The sequence below is a fragment of the Cyclopterus lumpus genome, chromosome 1 (assembly GCF_009769545.1).
Source record: "Cyclopterus lumpus isolate fCycLum1 chromosome 1, fCycLum1.pri, whole genome shotgun sequence".
Taxonomy (NCBI): domain Eukaryota; kingdom Metazoa; phylum Chordata; class Actinopteri; order Perciformes; family Cyclopteridae; genus Cyclopterus; species Cyclopterus lumpus.
Genome location: NC_046966.1, coordinates 5592886 through 5612480, shown reverse-complemented (window position 1 = coordinate 5612480; position 19595 = coordinate 5592886). Strand labels below are relative to the sequence as shown.

Here is a 19595-nt window from a genome sequence, read left to right as displayed (position 1 = left end):
TAGAATAGCATGTTGAAAAAAAAATACTTAAGAAAGTAATGAAAAACTCTCTTCATTGCTTGTAAAGTTAGCGCTCGAGGGGATTGCACCTGCTTGGCGAGGACACGTTTCTTTTGAAAATCTCTAGTCCGGAAGTTATGCATTGTCACCTGCCAACTTGCCACTGGTGTGCTCGTCTTTAACGATGAACGTCGGCTCCCGACTCCCCCCGGACACCAGTGGATCCGCCTCGGACGCAGGTATGTGAAATTCACCTGGTGAAGCCTAAAAAACGAGAGTTTCTTTTTCTTACTGCTCTGTTACGCTGATAGAGACGAACTGAAACTACTTATAACACATATGAAAGTTGATGGACGGGTCTGAACGTGTAACACTCAAGTTTCTTGTGATTTCTGATACCATGACGTCCAGTAGTGAGGAGTCTCACATGATGGGATTTTGAAACGACTTTCAAAAAAAATTATTAACAGAAGAAACATTGTTTATAAATGCGATTTTTAAGTCCCACACAATGTTTGGAATGGTCTGTTGCAACCCTTTGTCTATTTGTTTACTCGCCAAGTGTCATATTTCTCCAGAAACTGAAAAGGCTAATAAACAAATGTGGATTTAGTGGTATTATTACAAAGGTTGAGTGTGTAGTTTTGACCCTTTTTAACTTAAATAAATATCAGGGGGAAAGTAGGCCTCCATTTAAAAAAAAGAAGAATAAAGGACCTCAACCCTTTACTAAAGGAGTTCCTCTCTGTTAACATTGTTGTCAAACTAGTTTATCCTCTTTCAATCCGCCCACAGTCATTCATTCAAGGGCAGAGATATCTTGTAGCAACCAGCAACCCTCTACAGTCCTGTGTGTTCTGTGTTGGTCTTTTTTTGTGTTCGACAAGATGTTCCCCAGAGGCTGCAAAGTGTTGAAAGTCTCTCTTTAATGTCATCAGTGTGGAGCAGCAGCCAGGATGATCCCAGTGGGTGAATTCAGAAACTTCGGCGCCGAGCAGAACTCAAAGTATCGGGTCCTGAAACCGTGGTGGGATGTTTTCTCCGAGTACCTGTGCGTGGCTATGCTGATGATCGGTGTCTTTGGGTGCACCTTGCAGGTGAGGCGCCTACAAACCACACGCTCTGTGATTATATGCTCATTAATCCTTCAAATGATGACATGGATGTAGAAACCTACTTATTACTTACCTAATGTAACGTTCTGCCCGATGAGGGTGAAACGTTTGCATCATTTGTTTCTACTGTGGCACATCGGGGGGAATATTTTGTTCCCACACACTCCGCATGTGTTTAATTCCCACATTATCTGACTCTCTCCTGACCCACTTACTGCAGATTCAGACCGCTGACTTGTTGCTTAATGTGTCCCCCCCACCTGATATATGTGTCACATTAGAAATAGCACAGAAGGAAAGCAGATAAAAAAAACATGTAATAAAATAACTACGTGAAGAAAAGTTCTGCATCATATTTTCCTGTTTCATCAACTGTCTTGTAGACAGTGAAGAAAGTTGAAGACAGTTAATTGTCCTGTTTTCTTCATTACTATGAACATTTTAATTGAGTTTATGTTGTCTTTTCCTTTTTAAGATGGTGAATACAGGGAGATCTTGTTGTTGTCCATTTGTTCATGCGTCACTCATCATGCAACGGCGGCATGAATGCGTCCAGGTGTCTACATAACCTGGCTAACAGGACTTGACATGCCTACACATAAATGTGCAGTTATTCTTCTATACTTAGAAATAGAGGCGTCAGAATGCTCAAAGCAGGTCGCTGCGACATTATCCAAAACCAGTGTTTCCTCCTGAAACACTGGTTTACTAAAATACCTGTGTACGTACAAGGCCTCAGATATACTTTTATCATGAAGTAACCCAGTTTATACGTGGCAATTATTTATTTATCCATTCATCTGTCTTCCGCAGCTCACCCAAGACAAGATTTCTTGCCTGCCCTTCCCCTACACCAGCAAGACGCCGGAAGTAATCGACTGCAGCCACATCCGGACCTACAGGGACAACGAGACCTCAGAGCACACATTGGTCCCACCTGCAGAGCCCGTCATCGTGGAGGTGATTGGGCGCAAGAACAACCTGGACATCCCCCAGTATGTGTTTGTCAACCACTATTGCTACGAGAAGTTTGTCCACTGGTTTGCAAAGTTCTTCCCGTACCTCGTTGTGATCCACACTATGATCTTCATGGTAGCGAGCAGCTTCTGGTTCAAGTTCCCCGGGACGTCCTCTAAACTTGACCTGTTCGTTACCATCCTTGGGAAGTGCTTCGATTCTCCCTGGACCACGAGGGCCCTGAGCGAGGTTTCTGAGGAAAGAGGAGAGGAGAAGCTGGTTAGTTGGAGGAGGACCACCATGTCCAAGGATTCCACGGATCGACGAGCAGAAGACGAGGAGACCACGGGATTGCTTCTTCGCTCCGCCTCCGTTAAATCCAACCCAGAAAAGAAAAACCCGGAGCTTCAGTCGGCCCCTTCCGTCCTGGATAAGAAGGAAGGAGAGCAGGCCAAAGCTCTGTTTGAAAAGGTGAAGAAGTTCAGGACTCATGTCGAGGAAGCAGACATCTTGTATGTCATGTATGTGCTACAAACGTCACTGAAAGTCTTCAAGTTCCTTGTAATCATTATCTACACGGCAGTGCTGGTACCGAACATTGAGATAATAGTGCGCTGTTATGTTCCCCCTGAGCTAACTGGTTTTGATATCTATTGCTGTAACCACAACAAAGCCCATCTTTTCTCCAAGCTTGCCTACTGCTATATCTGCTTTGTGGGAGTGTACGGACTTCTGTGCATCTACACCCTCTACTGGCAGTTTCATCGATCTCTGAAGGAGTACTCCTTTGAGCAGGTCCGCCTGGAGACGGGCATCAACGACATACCGGATGTGAAGAATGACTTTGCCTTCCTCCTGCACCTCGTGGACCAATATGACGCACTGTACTCGAAGAGATTTGCCGTCTTTCTTTCCGAGGTCAGCGAGAGCCATCTCCATCAGCTCAACCTCAACTACCTGTGGACCGCCAAGAAGCTGCGTACCCGCCTCGCCAAGAACTCCAGCAACCGGTTGGAGCTCCACCTGTCAATGTTGCCGGGGCTCCCCGACACCGTCTTTGAGATCACTGAAGTGGAATCGCTGAAACTGGAGCAGGTTAAGAATGTCATCATCCCAGCTGGTGTCGCAAAGCTGGACTCTCTTCGGGAGTTATCGTTGGTCTTCTGCCCTGCAAAGCTTCATCTTTCTGCCCTGAACCACCTCAAGGCACATTTAAAGGTCCTGTGTCTACATTTTGAAAGTTTAGAAGAGGTGCCTATGTGGATGTACAGCCTGCAGAGCTTGGAGGAGTTGCATCTGTGTGGTCCTTTAGCCAATGAGGTGTCCAGAAGTGCCACTCTGGACTCTCTTCGAGAGCTTAGAGCTCTGAGAGTCCTCGAACTGCACGCCAACCTTACTAAGATCCCACCCAGCGTTGTGGATGTTGCGCTGCAGCTGCAGCGGTTGAGCATCTACAACGAAGGCGTCAAGATCCAAGCTTTTAGCTGCCTGAAGAAGTTAACCAACCTCGTCTCGCTGGAGCTGGTGGGCTGCGAGCTGGAGCGCATCCCAAGTGCCGTCTTCAGCCTGAGCAATCTGCAGGAGCTGGACCTGAAGGAAAACAAACTCAGCACGGTGGAGGAGATCCTGAGCTTGCAGCACTGCCGCCGATTGGTGACACTAAAACTGTGGCACAACAAAATCACTTACATCCCTGATCACATTAGTAAGCTGCAAAGCCTGGAGACGCTGGACATCAGCTGGAACAAGCTACGAAAGCTTCCCTCTCGGCTGTTCTACTGCACCAAGCTCAGGCACCTCGATGTCTCCCACAACCAGCTCACCTCCCTTCCCCCTGAGGTGGGCATCCTGCAGGGCCTCCAGTTCTTCTCCGCTGCTTTCAACTCCCTGGAGGTGCTGCCAGAGGAGCTGTTCTCCTGTAAAAGGCTAAAGACGCTGGCTCTCGGAAACAACTGCCTGTTGGACCTCAGTCCCCGAGTGGCCAGCCTGGCCCAGTTGGTGCGTCTGGAGGTGAAAGGGAACCGTCTGGAGTCCCTACCTGTGGAGATAGGGGACTGCTCCGTGCTGAATCTCAGTGGGTTGATAGTGGAGGAAAACCTGCTGAATCTGCTGCCATCAGATGTACGAAGCAGGTTGACTAATCGCTGAGTTTGTGGAGCTACGGGCTGTTGCTGACTCAGCTTCTCTGTGTGTGTGGTGGTCTATAACGATCTGAAAATGGAGTACCGATCCATGCCACTCGGTGGAACGTCTCAGAAAAAATAGCATTAACACCATAACCATAAATGACCACAAAAGGACAACCGAACACTAGAAAACATATATCTATAACAAATCATCGTGAAATGTGCTTTCAAATGTGTCAATGAGTGAAAGATCATTAATTACGATACCTTTTTTAAAAATGTATACTGTTGACAAGGGTTCAACATTTTACACTAATAAAACAGCGTCTTCACTGTTTACTGAATAATTTGTGGATTCTTCAGAGAGCAAAAGTCTCACGGGATTTGTAACCGTGCCGTATCCCGTTGGACAGGTTTACGCGGCGTGAGGGGGTGTTTCCCGCGGTGCTGTCTCATGTTGCTCCCTTTCAGACGCTGAACAAGTGGAAGGAGAAAAAAGCCTTTCAGTGGCACAATAAAAGGTATTGATCTCTCGGAGAAGACTGGAATCATTCGTAGGATTGTATAGCAGAAGTCAAGTCAGCATGATATTCAGTGAGACAATAATTAACACAGAGAAAAAAAACTGCTGCCTTTTAAAGTACCTGCAGGATGAGTAATATATTGAGTGTACATGCACACATTCTTCTTTTTTTTTTTTTTTACTTTTACAGGAAAATATTGGGAATGATTTCCTGTCGAGCAGCTGGAACTTGAGCTGTGAGATATGACTGAGATATGAAAATACGGTCTTCATCTGATTTCACATTTTAAACACAGTGGAGCAAGAAAATGAAATGGCTTAAAGGCTGCTGAACTGGAGGTCCTTGTCGCTCCTCGTGTTTAGCTTGAGGAAGAAGGATGCATCAGGTGCTTTCAATTGGATTAGTTTCACTGTGCTCAGTCTCTCTCAAACAAACAAGTGCACACTCTGTTTCTTCCTGTATCCTTTGTTTCCCCTCATGTTCCCCCTTTGTTATGTTATGCCTCAGCCGGGGCTCACACATTTCAGCCTGAACCGCAGTGCTGTCATGTCCTGGCTTGCATGGCTCCAGAATAGGATCCTGTCTGTGTGTTGACAGACCCACCTCAGTAATACTGGCGAACACACTGACCTTCCTACACCGCCACACAGCTCCCAAGGGCGTCAGAAAGCGTTACGTTTATTTAGTCAATATTTTATCATATAGATTGATTTGAGCAGAGTGCAGCACTAATGCTTTGTCAATCATTTACCTGAGTATTTTCCTCTGTGAAGGAGGCAGCTAAGTGTGTCACCAGCATGAACCCAAACAGATGATCATTGTGACTAAGGCTTGGCTGGAAACGACTAACTACATGTTATGTCTCCAGGAGGGTTGCTTTAAGTTGCCAGGGGTGATATCTTCAGTCAGACTTGAGTCTAAAATGCTGCCACAGTCATACTTGTGGAGGCTGGCTTTACTGATGCGGTGTTTACGCTTGGAAATCCAATTGGGACGCTCCTTCCTGCCCTGAGAACTTGTGTTTTAAGGTCTGAAATGTCTGGATGTTGTTTTTCTGCAGTTCTGTGACCGTTTACAGTGACTCACCATCTCTGATTTCGCCACCAGTTTTCAGCATGACGGTATAGTGGTGTCAAAGTCCACAACTCATCAAACGCCTAATGATATTTTACATCTGAGTGGACGATGTGGTTGTTAAACTGAAACACTTCCACTGCAGACATTCAAAGGTCATTGGTTACTGATTATTACTCCCGTCGGTATGAGCCATGAAGAGAAAAGGAAAGGAAAAACAGTCCAGGGGGGGATTAAGAAGAGGTGATATCAGACTCACTTGTCTAACTCAGAGTGTTGAAGCCTCCTATTAACTTCTGCTAAACGTCGATATGCATTTCTACACAGAAAGCAGACCGTTGACTTTTTCCCCATTTCCTTACACAGTAGTTTTTCACCTTATGTGGATATTGTGAGTATTAAAGAAACAGTGTGTAGCATTTAGGGGGATCTATTGGCAGAAATGGAATAAATAAATAATAAGTATATTTTATTTAGTGCTGCCATGTTTCTACAGCAGCCCAGAACGGACAAACCAAAAAATAGATTTCAAGATGTCACGTCTCGTACACGTTTAGCACACGGGAGACGTTTCACCAAAGCCTACACACTGCACCTTTAAGACACACGATTACAAAAGGGTTAACATATCCTTTGACTCCTTCACCTCTTGAACCTGTCATGACTTTCACTATCATGACAGAAACAGAGTGGGAGACGCGACTAATTAATCATTTTCATTATCCATCCATTTACAGATTATCTTCTTGATTAACCGTTGGGTCTAGAAAACACAAATGGTGGTGTCTTGTTGTGTTCAACTAACAGTCTAACATCCAAAGATAATCATTGTTATTAAACTGTAGGATGAAGAAAAGCTGCAAACCTCTGACATTTTTGCTTTAGAAAAAAAAAAAAGTGCTTATTGATGCAGCTCTGAAAGGGAGGCTTACTTTTGGATAAGGAGTGTAAGAATAAAAAAGACTCTCACAACCGACACCCACGCCATCAAACAGGTGTGTTTAACAGCTAACTCCTTTGTGTTATTCATAGTGTCGTCATCACCATGTATGCCCACACCAAATGTATGTGTATGAGAGGGGGAGACTTTTTTTTCCTTGTAAACTCGGAACTGTAACTGTAACCCTCCCAACCTGCAGAACAAACAAACCACATCAGTGCTCATGAAGGGCCTGTTTGCACATCCAGCAACGCACTCGCACTGTGCCCTGGGAAGTACGGTGTGTGTGAACTATGATTTATAGTTGTGTGTCTTTATTACACAAGATGATAGAGTGGTAGCATAACATATGGAGAGGGGAGACGAGCTGGTAGGATTTGGTCGGGGAAAGGAAACGACTCCAGCTGAAGTACACTATTTAGGCCTTTAACCTTGAGCGGCTCCAGCAGAGTGGTTCAATGCCCAGAAGTCAAATACTGGGGCTGGCCTGTGCAGCTCCCCACTGGCGTCCATCACTATGTAAATCTGAAACAGGAACGTGAACAACATGAATAATGCAAATTGCAGAGATGGAAAGTAGCAACCCTGTAAGAAATAAAACAAAAACGAGTAGAAGTCCTGTAATCAAACTTTTCCCAAAAAGTACAAAGGTAATCATATAATCTGCTAAATGTACATAAAGTATCAAACAAAGGATTCATAAGGCAGAAATGTGGACCATGGTTATATTATTATTAATAATGCATCAGGATCATTTGAAAGATGAGACAAATTGTACTTCTTCATGTTTTTCAGGGTACTTTATAAAAGTATAACCATTAGTCATATCTCATAAACTGATTTTTTCTTCTTTTTTTTGCAGTGAACTAGTTTACTAGTGTGAGTAAAGATTACAATATTTCTTTCTGAAATTGAAGTAAATAAGTTGCACAAGAAAAGTACAAGTACTTCAAACTTGTACTTAAAGACAGTACTAGAGTAAAGTTACTTTCCGCCTCAATTGTCGGTCAAATCCATGTGTGAGAAGCGCACATGGCGCTACATGTAAACAGTAACCACGGTAACGTGCGTGGTGCCCACACAGCGGCCCAGCAGCACAGTAGTTGGACTGTGTCTCCGTCCTCTGGTGCACTTGGCCCGCGACACACAAGCAAACAAAATGGCCATTGTACTGAAGCAGCGGCCACAAACATCAGCTAACTGTGCCACCGTTACCTACCGGCCTCAACACAATGGGGCCCTTCATTCATGCCGAGCTTTAATCCCGCTATCTGCACGACCTTTGAGGGTTTGCACTGCGCAGTGCATTCCAGTGTGCAGTTATTGTAAATGCCCTTGATGAGTCACCTTGGGGGAACTGCTCAACACTTGAGGATACATGGAGTTTACCAATTACATAAACGGCACACACTTCAGTCTCCAGGTAGAGTGTGTCAGAGTATTGGAAAAGAGAAAATGTTAATGTGGTTTAATGGAGTTAAGTTTTTTTGTAAATGTATTTTATACTTCAAGTGTTTGTTGGGTTCTCATTGCTAAAAGTACTTATAATAAAATAAAGTTGGTAAAGACTTAAAGATACAAGTGTTTAAAATGAAAACTATGACTTCAAGACTTCAAGTTCAACACTTTATTTTGTGTTTGCTTCTTCAAATGGCAAAGTGAATAATCTCACTTTTGTTTTAAAATTATGTATATAAATAACATTTTAACAAATCACAATAAATGTTGCTATTTACAAAGTCACAGGAATATTCAGTCCTATAACAACAATAAATAAGAGTAAATTCAAAGTCTAAGTACATCTACTTATGAGAAACAAAACTATGAAAAGCAATCAGGGTGCACCACGTCAAGTTTTGTAAAAGTGTTTAAAAACACTTAAGGTTTCAACTGTTTCACAATGGAAATAATGCAATAATTACAAAACACTGGGGAAACTATCTACAAATGTGCACTCCCAATTAAAAGGGAAAACAGATATATAAGGTGCCTAAATTGCACTGTGCAAAAGAGGTGTCTACTGTATATAGCCACCCATCCACTGACAATAAGCTGCCAGGACAATATGTCTCGTGTCACATATTAATGCTGAGCTACTATTAACAAAAAAAATAATCCTTTACACAGCAATGAATTCAAGTCACCAGGTTTGAAGCAAAAAAAGAAGAAAGTTAATTAGGGCCCCAGGACTTCTGACTAACTATGAATGTGAGCAAAAAGCAAGTCCATCATGTCGGGCACACAAGAGGTCCGGGCCACGTCTACCGCCGTCTGGCCGCTTATGTTGGCGTGCTTCAGGTCGGATCGCGGCGCCAAGAACTCCACAACATCCCTGTGGCCTTCCCGGATGGCAATGTGGATAGGCAGGGCGCCGCTCTGGTCCGGGAGGTTTACCGAAGCTCCGTACTCCACCAGCACCTGCAGAGTGTCCGGGAATCCGGTTCGGGCCGCGTCGTGGATGGGCGCTATCCCGTGTTTGTCCTGGACGTTGGGGTCGGCCCCTTTTTCCAACAGCAAACTGGCGATCTTGGAGTTCCCCATCATCATCACCTGGAGGAGAGCGGAAGAGAGCGCATGGGAAATTCAACACCGGTGTGTAAATGGAAAGTTGTCACGTCAAGGATCTCCACAGAGATCACAATTAAATGTTTCACTTTGGCCCTGAATGTCACTTTCAAGCAAATATGTAAAGCGGGACCTGCTGAATAATAAGATAAATAAATACAGTAACTGTGTTAATGAGAATATAAAAAAGACTTTAATGACGTTTAATTAACTTGTTAATCACAGCCGTACTATTCAGTGTTCTCTTGTTATAACACAGTGGGTTAGCCCACCACAAATAGAGACCCTATAAAAAGACCACCTCTCTTAAACAGTTTAAACCAACATTATTACCTTCATGAACAAGGCTGCGGTATTAGAATGCCATTGTATGAGTACCTCATACATGGGCTACTGAGTGTATATCCTATTTCTAGCATTTTGCTGACGTTTATCCGGTTTTATACTGGGACAGTACTAACTTCATATATGTTCGAAAATAAAACAGTCTTAATACACGGTGCTATAACATATTCACAACAGGTATAACAAAAAAAAACGTTATGTCAAGAGGAAAGGAGTCTCATCCAGCGAAGCACCCGATGTATTTAATAACGTTACCTCGGTGAATATGAAACGGGTATCAATATTTCCGGCGGTTTGGTACTCACCTGGAGCGCAGTCCTGCCAAACTCATTGAGGGTGTCCGGGTGCACTCGGCATTCCTCCAGGATCCTCTGCACCTCGCTCGTGCTTCCTTTGGCTGCCGCCGCCGTCAACGCTTTACCGGCATCCATCTGACTGATGACCATTATAGTGTCTCTTTCTGCCTGGTCGGTAGGAGAGGTAAACAGTTAGACCACGGGCCTGCTCATGTTGGCATTAACGTAGAATAGAGTCCGCGGTAACGTGACGTTAAGTCGGGATACGGGACGGCATCGCTAGCTAGCTACTAGCGTTACAGCATCCGGGCTAACAGTCCGCTTCAGCTCCCCGGTGACGCCATGTTATCGGACTGTGCATCATGCTACATCAGCTCGTTTTTTACAAACCGTGCGTTGAAACGCCGAAGCTCCGTGAAAACGTCCGTTACGCCGGGAGAGAGAGAGACAAGTCACCGCTACCGGGTCATACAGGCGGTTAGCATCCGAGGCTAACCGCTAGCACCGTCACAAAAAGAGAACATACTATGGAGGTTTTAAGCGCACCGTTACCTTGTTCGGTTCCTTGATATCCACTACGTCGCAATGGTCTTCAATCCCGCTGTTTCTTAAGACCGGTAGTTTTTAAATAAAATCCAAACTAGGAAAGTTTATCAACATTAGAAAATACATTTGCGCGCTGAGATCTACACAGCAGCGTCTCCAGACTACAATTTACAAACATTGGGGAGAACCCACGCTGACCAATCACAGCTCGTCCTGAGGGTGTTGCTCTTCCATATAAGGTATAAGAGGCGGGGATACAACTCTGTTACTACACCATCACTGTGGTAACAGCAACAGTCGACCAATCGGAACACGTTGCGAAGAAAGCGGGCGATTTGTATACGTTGATGTCTTCAAAAGGACAGTTCATTCACATTTCTGACCTGAGGTTGTATTTCTCCAGAGGCAAATGTGAAAAAAGGCGGGTGTAGGTTTTTAATTTTAGGCGGAATTTTGTGACTGTGATTGCACAATGCTTGACTACAGTAATGGCAACAAAATCAGCCCATAAATGGCGTGGCAAAATAGTGAGAAAAACAAAAGGGGAACAACTTATATAAAAAAGGACACGTATGGTATGACACTATGTTTAAAAGGAATTATTTAATTAAGCATTTAAATAATCTGCAGTGATCTTAGAATAGAAACATTAAAATCAAGTTGCACACATAATTCATAACACAAGATTGCTGGCATTAAATAGAGCAGGTACAATTTAAAGGCATTCTTTCAGTCAGGTTAAAAGTGGTCAGTATAGATGTTCCTTTGGAGGTCCCGGTTGAAGCAAGTTACAGTAATCCCTCAGGCGTTACACATTGGACCTCAGCTGGTAGTCTAAATACAAAGAGAACAAATGTAAGGGGGAATTATAAAAGGTAAATGTGATTACTTTTACACATCCATGTGTATCTGACCACTTGCTTAAAAGTACAGTAGGTTATAGTTATAGTAGGAAAAATATGAATGAAGGCTACCTCCACTCTGTGTAATGTACCGGACCCACGGCAAAGCCTGGTAACCACTTTTCTCAATGATCTTCATATATCGTACCTGGTGAAAAAGAGCGAGTGAGACTGGGAAAAACAATCGTGTTGAGGCAAGACACATTAATGTGCATCAGGAATTACAATTTGATCTAGTTTTCCTGTCTGAGCAAACAATATTAGCTTTTACAGGACCGGACTTGACTAGGCACTACGTAAACAGCAGGCGCCCTGTGCAAAGCTGGGATCTACTGAGGGGACAGTTAGATTGATATAAACATGATACCTCATGCTTTGACCGGCTCCAGATCAAGTAATAAATGTGGTCTGCTCACAGATGGATTTGAGCCATACTACCACAGGCTAAATATTTGGATTGATTGACATCAAAGGAGAGCCTCAATACACACACAAACACACAGACCTGTATTCCTGAGACTGTGAAGTATGGGATCTCAAATTTGACGGTAATGGGAGGTTTGCCCTCAAGCTCATTGTTCTCCACACTCGGCAGACCAAAATGAGCTCTCATTAGAAACTCTTTACCTCCCTGGAGGAATGAAGGGATGCCATGGATGGACACAAATGGATTAGACAAACATGCAGAGAGATGGGACAGACGAGGAGAAAGACAAAGAGTTACAAAACAAGCTGCAGACTTTGATCAGAACATCAACTGCAATGCAAAATACCTCAAAGAAAGAAATATAGTATTATAAAGTATTAAATAAAGTATTTGCATATAAAAAGAAGGTACATGGCGTGTTCGTTTCTTACAGGGAAAGACTTGATGGTCCACACCACCATGTTCTTCTCGGGCACATATTTGGCATTGCCGGTGCTGGTTTTGAACTTGGGTGAGTCGGCATCACTGGGGACCGGGACCCTCACCTCCACATTGTTTGCCACAGACTGCTTTTTAAATTGCCCCTTTGCCTAAAAACACAACACAACTGTTACTGTAAACTCTTGTGCTTTTGTGCAGTTCTCTTGACGGTTTCTAAAGACGACATCTGCAGTGAGACAAACACATTTCACCGTACAGTTCCAATGCAGTCGGTCAGTACCTTAACCATGATCTCCACTCGACTGTGAGAGAATTTCTCGATGACCGATTCGATCCATATTAGAGGCTTCACCTGGAAGAGATGAATGGGGTTTCATTGAATAAATACTCAAAACACTGTAAAAGCGATTTCTTGAGTTACATATGCAAACTATTTAGTGTATATAAATAAATCCATCCATCTATCGCCATTTCTAACCGGTAGAATATGACACTAGCAATACAGCAATTTTTGCCTTCTGACCGTCTACACATACATCTAGTTACACTTAAATCATGTATCAAATGCAAGGTGTGAGCCATACATATTAAGGTTTTAGTCCGATAACAAGGTGCTGAATTGGACTAACGTGGGTGTTGATGCGGTACGACATGAGTTCAGACTCCCCATCCGGAGGAATGAAGGAGATGGTTCGATCAATATCGAAGCGCGAGAGACGGACACACTGGTGGAACTTCACGTCCTCCATCACCACCGTCTTTCCCTTGTCACCTGAACACATAACGATGCGATCAGCCGCGTGCATTTAAAAAAAATAATGCAACAAGATGGATGAGCGACATATCCGGCGAAAGATAACCGGGTAACGGCGCACGTACGTCCGGTGAGAGCGAAGAGCACCCGGTCGTTGAGGCCCAGCCGCAGCTCGGGCATCCCAGAGAGCATGGTTTTCAGCTTGATGCTGCCCACGATGTCGCTGCTCATCACACTGCCGTTGGCATTCACCTGAGCAAACGATACGCAGCGGGCAATACATCCAGATACTTATGTCCACGTTATTTGGATAGCACCTTTCATACAAGATATTCAGCACATCAAAAGGGGAAAATAGACATAGAATGAACATAAAGAAATAAGATGGGAAATAAATTTTAAAAAATAAGATGAAATAGCTCCATTACACAGCAAAATAAAATTTGCTTTAACTATGTAAAAGTGAAATTAGCACATTTACGCACACATAGGAATAATAAGCCCTACCAGTTAATTAATTTAGCTCATTAGTCTTACCAGTACGTTGATGGACTCGATGACATCGATAAAGACCTCGTTCTTCTTGTATTTGATGCCCTCTGACCTCCAGGAGACGGCGTTGGTGACGGTGGTCGGCACCTTGGATTTGCCCACCTCGAGCTTGGCGCCTTCCTGAGTGATGTATCTGTGAGAATGGGGACGAGAAGATGCTGCGAGTCAGCGCCGCTCGACTCGTCCATATTCATGACATCTACGTGCATGTCTGCGCACGATGTGTGCATCTCGATGAGCCTCACTCCTGGAGGATCTTGCTGTCGGTAGTCTGAGGGAATCCAAAGTCCATCAGCTCATCCAGCAGCTCGTAGACGACCACGAAATTATCCTGAATGCTCTCCTCCTCCAGCTCTTTGAAGTACTCTGTGAACACCTGAAAAACACACATAACTCATATCGGCCTCATCTGTGGTGTTACTTTGGACTATCACCACCGGCTCATCACACAAAAGCTGCACAACAAATATCAATTACAAGTCACACACAGCCTCACCTCGACCAGCTTGTATAGAAACGAGTACACAAGTGAGGCGTTGGAGTTCTTGTTTGTCGTAGACACCACTGTGCAGGGCTCAGGTCAAGGAGTGTGCTACACAGTTAGGATCACCGCTATCGTTCACTTCCCGACATTTGAATTTTAAGGATGACATTCATTAATCTGTGATGTGATTATTATCATTAACCAGTCGATGGCGGCGGCATCTAGGACAAGGATACGGTACAGGTTGCTGTGTTTGATCCACATGAAGTGGACGTTGCCGCGTGACAGAACAGGGCAGAGGAGCCCATCCTCTTCGTGCTGCATGAGTAAAGGAAAGAAGTGGTCGATCTCCGCCATGTCCACGTCACCTTTGTAGTTGCGACAAATCAACACCTGGGGGGGGGGGGGGGGGGGAAGAGCACCACACAGGGACAACTGTGCGTTAATACTAAATATGGTTATGGGTTACATAGAGGAAGACAGCTTTTGTGACGCGACTTTAGAAACAGTTCAGCTCAGTTTCCTCTCAGAACTTCTGCTACAAACAAAAGATGGAACAATATTCAACCTAACTTGTGTCTAAAAATTAAAGTGTATTAAAAATGTTTTATCAAGAGTCACAATATTAGTGTAATTGACTCTTCTCATTACTATACTGCCGAGGTGATCTATAGGTAGCCGGAATCATCCCCAATTTAATTCCCAACTCGCCAGAGCTGATCAATTCATCATTCGTACTTTTCAAAGAAAAATACCAAACAATTTCTAGTTACAGCTTCTCTGTTGTCACAATGTGCTGCTTTGCCTCTCTAATGTGAACGCGAAATACATATCCGTGGGCTTTTGTCCATTAGTGGGATACAATAAGGTTGAGATCACCTTGGCCTTTACTATTTTTCTGACATTTTCGTTACACGACTGATTAATAGATAAGATGCTGCGCAGATGAATCAAAGATGAAAATAATCGTTAGTTGAAGGAGCCCACCTGACCTGAAATCATCAGAGATGGCACATTCAATTGAATGAGATGTTTGTAACATTATACAAATATGATGTGGAAGATACAGACGCGAAACCGGACACCTGCTTCAGATGCAACAACCTCAGGTCACAGCATCCACTCGGATCAAGTCATCTGTCACACGTGTTTGTTGAGCCATCAACACGCCCTTTTTAACCACACACCTGACACCGCATGTGTGCTCCCATTTATCAGTCGCTCACTAACTAACTTGAGTGTCAGGTTACAGGACGGGCTGTGTTGTGACAGCAGAAAGAAAGAAAAAAAAAAAAGGACAAAATATGGTGCCATAAATGCCATAAGTGAAGGCTACGTGGTAACTTTGACTCGACTCCTTTTGGGGCCGCAGAGTGTATTTCCACTGGCATGTATCCGGAAGTAAAGGAGGGGGAAAGGCCAATGAATGAGTGTGTCCTAGCCCTTTATTAATTTTTAACGAGCCAAGCGCCATTAATGTTTAACAGTTAAAGCAGCAGTTAAACGCGTCCACTAAATAAATGCGGTGTTTTATAACTTATGTCGCTGAACATGCGCAATTATCAGCGTCTCCAATCAGCTCCGGGCATGAATCTTACCTTCCCCTTCAGGTCCAGCACAAATATAGCGGAGGAAGACATCGTGTATGTACCCACAGGTCACCGAAAGCACACGCACTCCGATTAAAGTTCAACGGGAGTCTTCACTGCTCGGCTTCGCCATGTAAATCTACAGACATTCATCAGCCCGAAGTGTTCACGGACTCCTCTGTTTCTTTTTCCTGAAGGTGTCGCGACGTCATTGCGTGCAGGTAAAACATTCACCAGCTCACCTGAGCGGAGGGGGGAGGGGGGAGGAGGAGGGTGTGCTGCTCGGTCTATCCGCTAGAGGGCGACCCGGACGCACACATCGGAGCAGGGGCCAAGAGGTGTGCGCTGACTCCCATTTGATTCATGTTCATTGATGTCTGTGTTTCCTCTTTCCTGTGGTGCTATTAATCCGTGTTTCAGTGTGAATTTGCCTGGTTTTAGAGATGGGACTATATGGCACCCAAGATAATTCACTGGATATAACCGTATATATTGTAATGTATTGTGAATGACCTTGAGACTCAATAATAATGTGGTGGCCATGTCTTAAAGGATCATTGCCTCAGTATCTGAAGGAAACATTTGTGCAGTTTTGCTCAAAGTACATTTTCCTGGATGCACTTCATCAGGCACAGTGAACCTTTGTTTGTGCTGATGGGTTCTCTTTTGCCACAAAAGTACACATTTTTCAGATCTTTAAGAAAACAAAGTTGTATCCGGTCTGTGTAACTCACTAATTGAGCACAGGTAAAATCTAGGGGCTTGACTGTGTCACACCACTAGAGACTTCCTTAGTTGGTGTGTCCACGTGGTCTATTGGGAAATAAGACTATCCCAAAGTCCTGTTTTGTGCAAAGACCAAGAATAAGTACTGTATATATAAAAGCGGAGCACATGTCCCTCATGGGCTACGCTTCTTCATTATTATGTTTTATCATGTGTGCAAGGTGCACTACCTTCATCTGAGAGTGACTGACCTGCAGCCTCAGGGTTACAAAATCACTTACTGACCACATATTTCTTCAGCCATAAACCTCGCTCTGCAAGACCTCCATGTATTACCGGCCACTGGGCCTCTCCGGGTGGTGTGATGCCCCAGATCCCAGCCTCCATACTCAGCCATGTGTATAGGAACGCCGTGACTTAGAATATCACACCAGTCTCTGAGGGCCAGATGGAGATCTGTCTTTTCCAATATCCCTCTCCTTTTGTCCATATAGGTTTGGTTCTCCTTATCTGGACTTTGAGCTGTAAATGAGATGGCTACACCTTCAGCATGTCGTGTTCACACAGGAAATGAGCTGCAGTAAGGCCGTCATAAAGACCTTTAGAGCAACATTAAAAACAGACTTGTCCAGTCGCTTTGTTTGACATCGTTAGTATGTACAAATATTTAGGGTTGTAAAGGTCGATCTCACATTAGCCCAAATCAGTCTTCAACGAAGAGAAGAGCATTCTTCCTCAATGTAAACATCACCGTAATGAGCTTCAACCGCATGTGGTACGTTTAACTCTCCCTCCCGGGCTCATGTGATCTGGATTATTGGGGATCCCTCTATCGTGGCTGAGGTCCTACACAAACATGTGGAAACACTTGAAAGTCAGCCGAGATGAAAAAGAAGAAAGAAAAGAAAAGCGGGCCTTTTCTTTTCTTTCTTCCAACTGAGTTACATTATCTCTGACACACTTTAAACAGGCGGTTTCCTTCACTACTTCCCTCTCATCCTTCTGGAATTCAAGTTAGCTCGTGGCATGAGCCCCCAATCAGGACAGTTTTGCTCTCAAAATGTACAACTGCACCGAGCACAGCTGGGCTGAAAGGCAGAGGAGATGAAATTACACAAAGTCGATTGCCTTATAAAGACGAGCAACCTTTATTTTTTGTGATTGTTTTAATCATTTAGAAAGCAAAAATGACAAACATACTTTGGTTCCAGTTCGCAAAATTGTTTTGACACTTCCAGAAAAGGATCTGCAGATTAACTGACGATGAACACAATTGTTAGTTGCAGCCCTGAACAACAGTGTTAATTCCAGGGGCAAACATGCGATGCTCCACAGTAATTCTGAGAGGATCATTACAGTGAATAAAAAAAAATGGAGGCCGGGAGGAATATTCTTTCTGAGGGGGAACAACGTCTATTCATGCCCCGGGTCATAAAGGTGAAATGGGTTTCTTAAAGCATCTGAACAAAATGAGGACCTTTAATCCATCCCAGATTGGTGCCAAGGGAAAGACAGCTACGAACTGTACTCTGTTACCGTCGCCTGAGAACCCCTTCAGTGCTCTTCTGTTTAAAGTGGAGCGATGCTGTCGGGGTCAGAGCAGTTGAGCTCAGCATGGTGGCTCCGACTGAAAGAGATACTAGTGAGATTTCCTGTGATACGAACCCATGGCGACGGCTTTTCGAGTGCTAGTTTTGGAATCGATGCCGGATACCCGGCAGAGCTGCTCATGACTCTCACCACCTTCCAGGGATACAGTGTAGTTCATCCTCAGCTTGATATTCTACGGATACAGTATCAGTTGCATGCTCCCGCATCCCGCCCCCCGCAGATGCTGTGGTTCAGCTGGTTCGGCCCTCAGGTTGTCAGGCAAGGGCCAGAAAAGGTTGTTGTTACCTTATCATTCAGGCTGATTGGAGCCCTGTTTAGCAACATGACAGGGGAATATGAATCCTCTACAGCCCCCCCCCCCCCCCCACACACACACTCTCCACCTACACCTTTTTTTGGTGGTGTGAGATGCAGCTCCACCCTTCGGCATGCCAGCTGGCCAATAGGGTGACAGCATAAGCAAATAGTGTGGTGAGTCAGGGATATGGATGACAGAGAGCATAGCAGGGGACAGGTGTCATTTGTCGCCTGAGCCTCAGGTGCATCTGCCGAATGCCTCATGAGCCTCAGGCTAAACTATCAACAAAGATGATGCAAACATAAGCACCAGATGTAATCGGCCCAGTTAACTGTTAAAACGAGCATTTTACCGTGAATGTCAAACTCAGAAGTAAAGCGGATGTACAGAACTACAGACATCATTTGGCCTTCTTCATGTGAGACGCCAGGTGTGGCGTCCTTTACGCTGGAATGTGGATCCCAGGTCCTGAAAGACGACATACCAAAGCCTCCTGGTGTTCAGTGTGTCCCCGAACAGGGCCGGTCACTGACGTCAAACCCATCCCTCTCTCTTACACACACACACACACACACACACACACACACACACACACACACACACACACACACAGGCCCTAAACACTTTTTTCAGTCATTTCTTTTATACCTCTAAACCATTGTTATGCGAAACCCACAAGAGCGTCACAAGAGATTTTAAATTGAAAGATATTCAAACACTTCTCACTTCCTTTGCAGTCAAAGCAAAATATGCTTATATTCTTTAAACTCTGTCTATAGATGTAGTGCTAAAACATTAGGATGAAAACTCGATTCATGTCCATTGTTTTTAGTAATTGAATTGAATTTGAACAAGTACTTTACATTCAGCCATGAGAGCAGAGATTTTAGGAGAAGAAAAGTAACCTGGCCACACCGTGACCTCAGGCGTAACAATCCTGTTCCTCTACAGTCTCTGGTTCACCAAAACCTCCACATACTTTGTTTATTTCCTGTTTCTTTATCTTGACTTTTTGTTTCTGGTTTCCACTTCTAACCGCCTCCGCTGCACTCTGAAGCACTGTAGAGGGAGTCATTATGGAGACATCAAGCATTATTAAACATGAATTATGGAGGATGTATATTAGATTACTGAGAGGATGTATGCTGGTTGTTTGCTTTTATTGGTGTGTCATGCCATCCCGGACGATTCAAACGGCCCTCTTATATCTCTCTTTTACTTTTACACGACGTGGTGAATTCTACGTTGGTGGTTATTTTCTTCTTATTTAATGGGGGAACATGATACAAAAACAAAATGCTACTGAAGGTGGAAATTCCAGTG

General features: G+C 44.1%; 3 protein-coding genes across 4 annotated transcripts; 1 reads left to right on the top strand and 2 right to left on the bottom strand.

Annotated features, from left to right (window-relative positions):
• Positions 1 to 156: 156 nt before the first annotated feature.
• On the top strand, positions 157 to 4535 carry si:zfos-323e3.4 (volume-regulated anion channel subunit LRRC8C). Its single transcript, XM_034546055.1, has 3 exons — positions 157 to 239; positions 939 to 1097; positions 1929 to 4535. The coding sequence occupies exons 2-3, from the start codon at positions 957 to 959 to the stop codon at positions 4218 to 4220; spliced, it is 2433 nt and encodes an 810-aa protein (XP_034401946.1). The 5' UTR covers positions 157 to 239; positions 939 to 956; the 3' UTR covers positions 4221 to 4535.
• A 3813-nt stretch (positions 4536 to 8348) lies between these two features.
• Positions 8349 to 10670, bottom strand: cdkn2d (cyclin-dependent kinase inhibitor 2D (p19, inhibits CDK4)). Of its 2 annotated transcripts, none has more exons than XM_034534150.1 (3): positions 10495 to 10670; positions 9952 to 10110; positions 8349 to 9286 (listed from the first exon to the last, which is right to left on the bottom strand). In XM_034534150.1, the coding sequence occupies exons 2-3, from the start codon at positions 10090 to 10092 to the stop codon at positions 8933 to 8935; spliced, it is 495 nt and encodes a 164-aa protein (XP_034390041.1). In that variant the 5' UTR covers positions 10093 to 10110; positions 10495 to 10670; the 3' UTR covers positions 8349 to 8932. The 2 variants fall into 2 exon arrangements, with proteins under 2 accessions (XP_034390041.1, XP_034390050.1); XM_034534159.1 differs by having other exon boundaries at positions 9952 to 10106.
• A 441-nt stretch (positions 10671 to 11111) lies between these two features.
• ap1m2 (adaptor related protein complex 1 subunit mu 2) lies at positions 11112 to 15846 on the bottom strand. The gene is made up of 12 exons (XM_034537393.1): positions 15647 to 15846; positions 14285 to 14441; positions 14061 to 14128; positions 13810 to 13940; positions 13550 to 13697; positions 13138 to 13264; positions 12888 to 13030; positions 12539 to 12610; positions 12249 to 12407; positions 11896 to 12021; positions 11463 to 11538; positions 11112 to 11322 (listed from the first exon to the last, which is right to left on the bottom strand). Exons 1-12 carry the CDS (start codon positions 15686 to 15688, stop codon positions 11297 to 11299), a joined length of 1275 nt encoding a protein of 424 aa, XP_034393284.1. The 5' UTR covers positions 15689 to 15846; the 3' UTR covers positions 11112 to 11296.
• Between the last annotated feature and the right edge of the window lie 3749 nt (positions 15847 to 19595).

Coding starts and splice junctions, on each gene's coding strand:
- si:zfos-323e3.4 (XM_034546055.1), top strand. CDS start 957: ATGATCCCAGTGGGTGAATTCAGAAACTTCGGCGCCGAGCAGAACTCA. Junction 1,098..1,928: donor TCTTTGGGTGCACCTTGCAG/GTGAGGCGCCTA, acceptor TGTCTTCCGCAG/CTCACCCAAGACAAGATTTC.
- cdkn2d (XM_034534150.1), bottom strand. CDS start 10,092: ATGGTCATCAGTCAGATGGATGCCGGTAAAGCGTTGACGGCGGCGGCA. Junction 9,287..9,951: donor TTGGCAGGACTGCGCTCCAG/GTGAGTACCAAA, acceptor GCTCTCCTCCAG/GTGATGATGATGGGGAACTC.
- ap1m2 (XM_034537393.1), bottom strand. CDS start 15,688: ATGTCTTCCTCCGCTATATTTGTGCTGGACCTGAAGGGGAAG. Junction 13,941..14,060: donor TTCTATACAAGCTGGTCGAG/GTGAGGCTGTGT, acceptor TGTGTTTTTCAG/GTGTTCACAGAGTACTTCAA. Junction 12,022..12,248: donor GGACCATCAAGTCTTTCCCT/GTAAGAAACGAA, acceptor TCATTCCTCCAG/GGAGGTAAAGAGTTTCTAAT.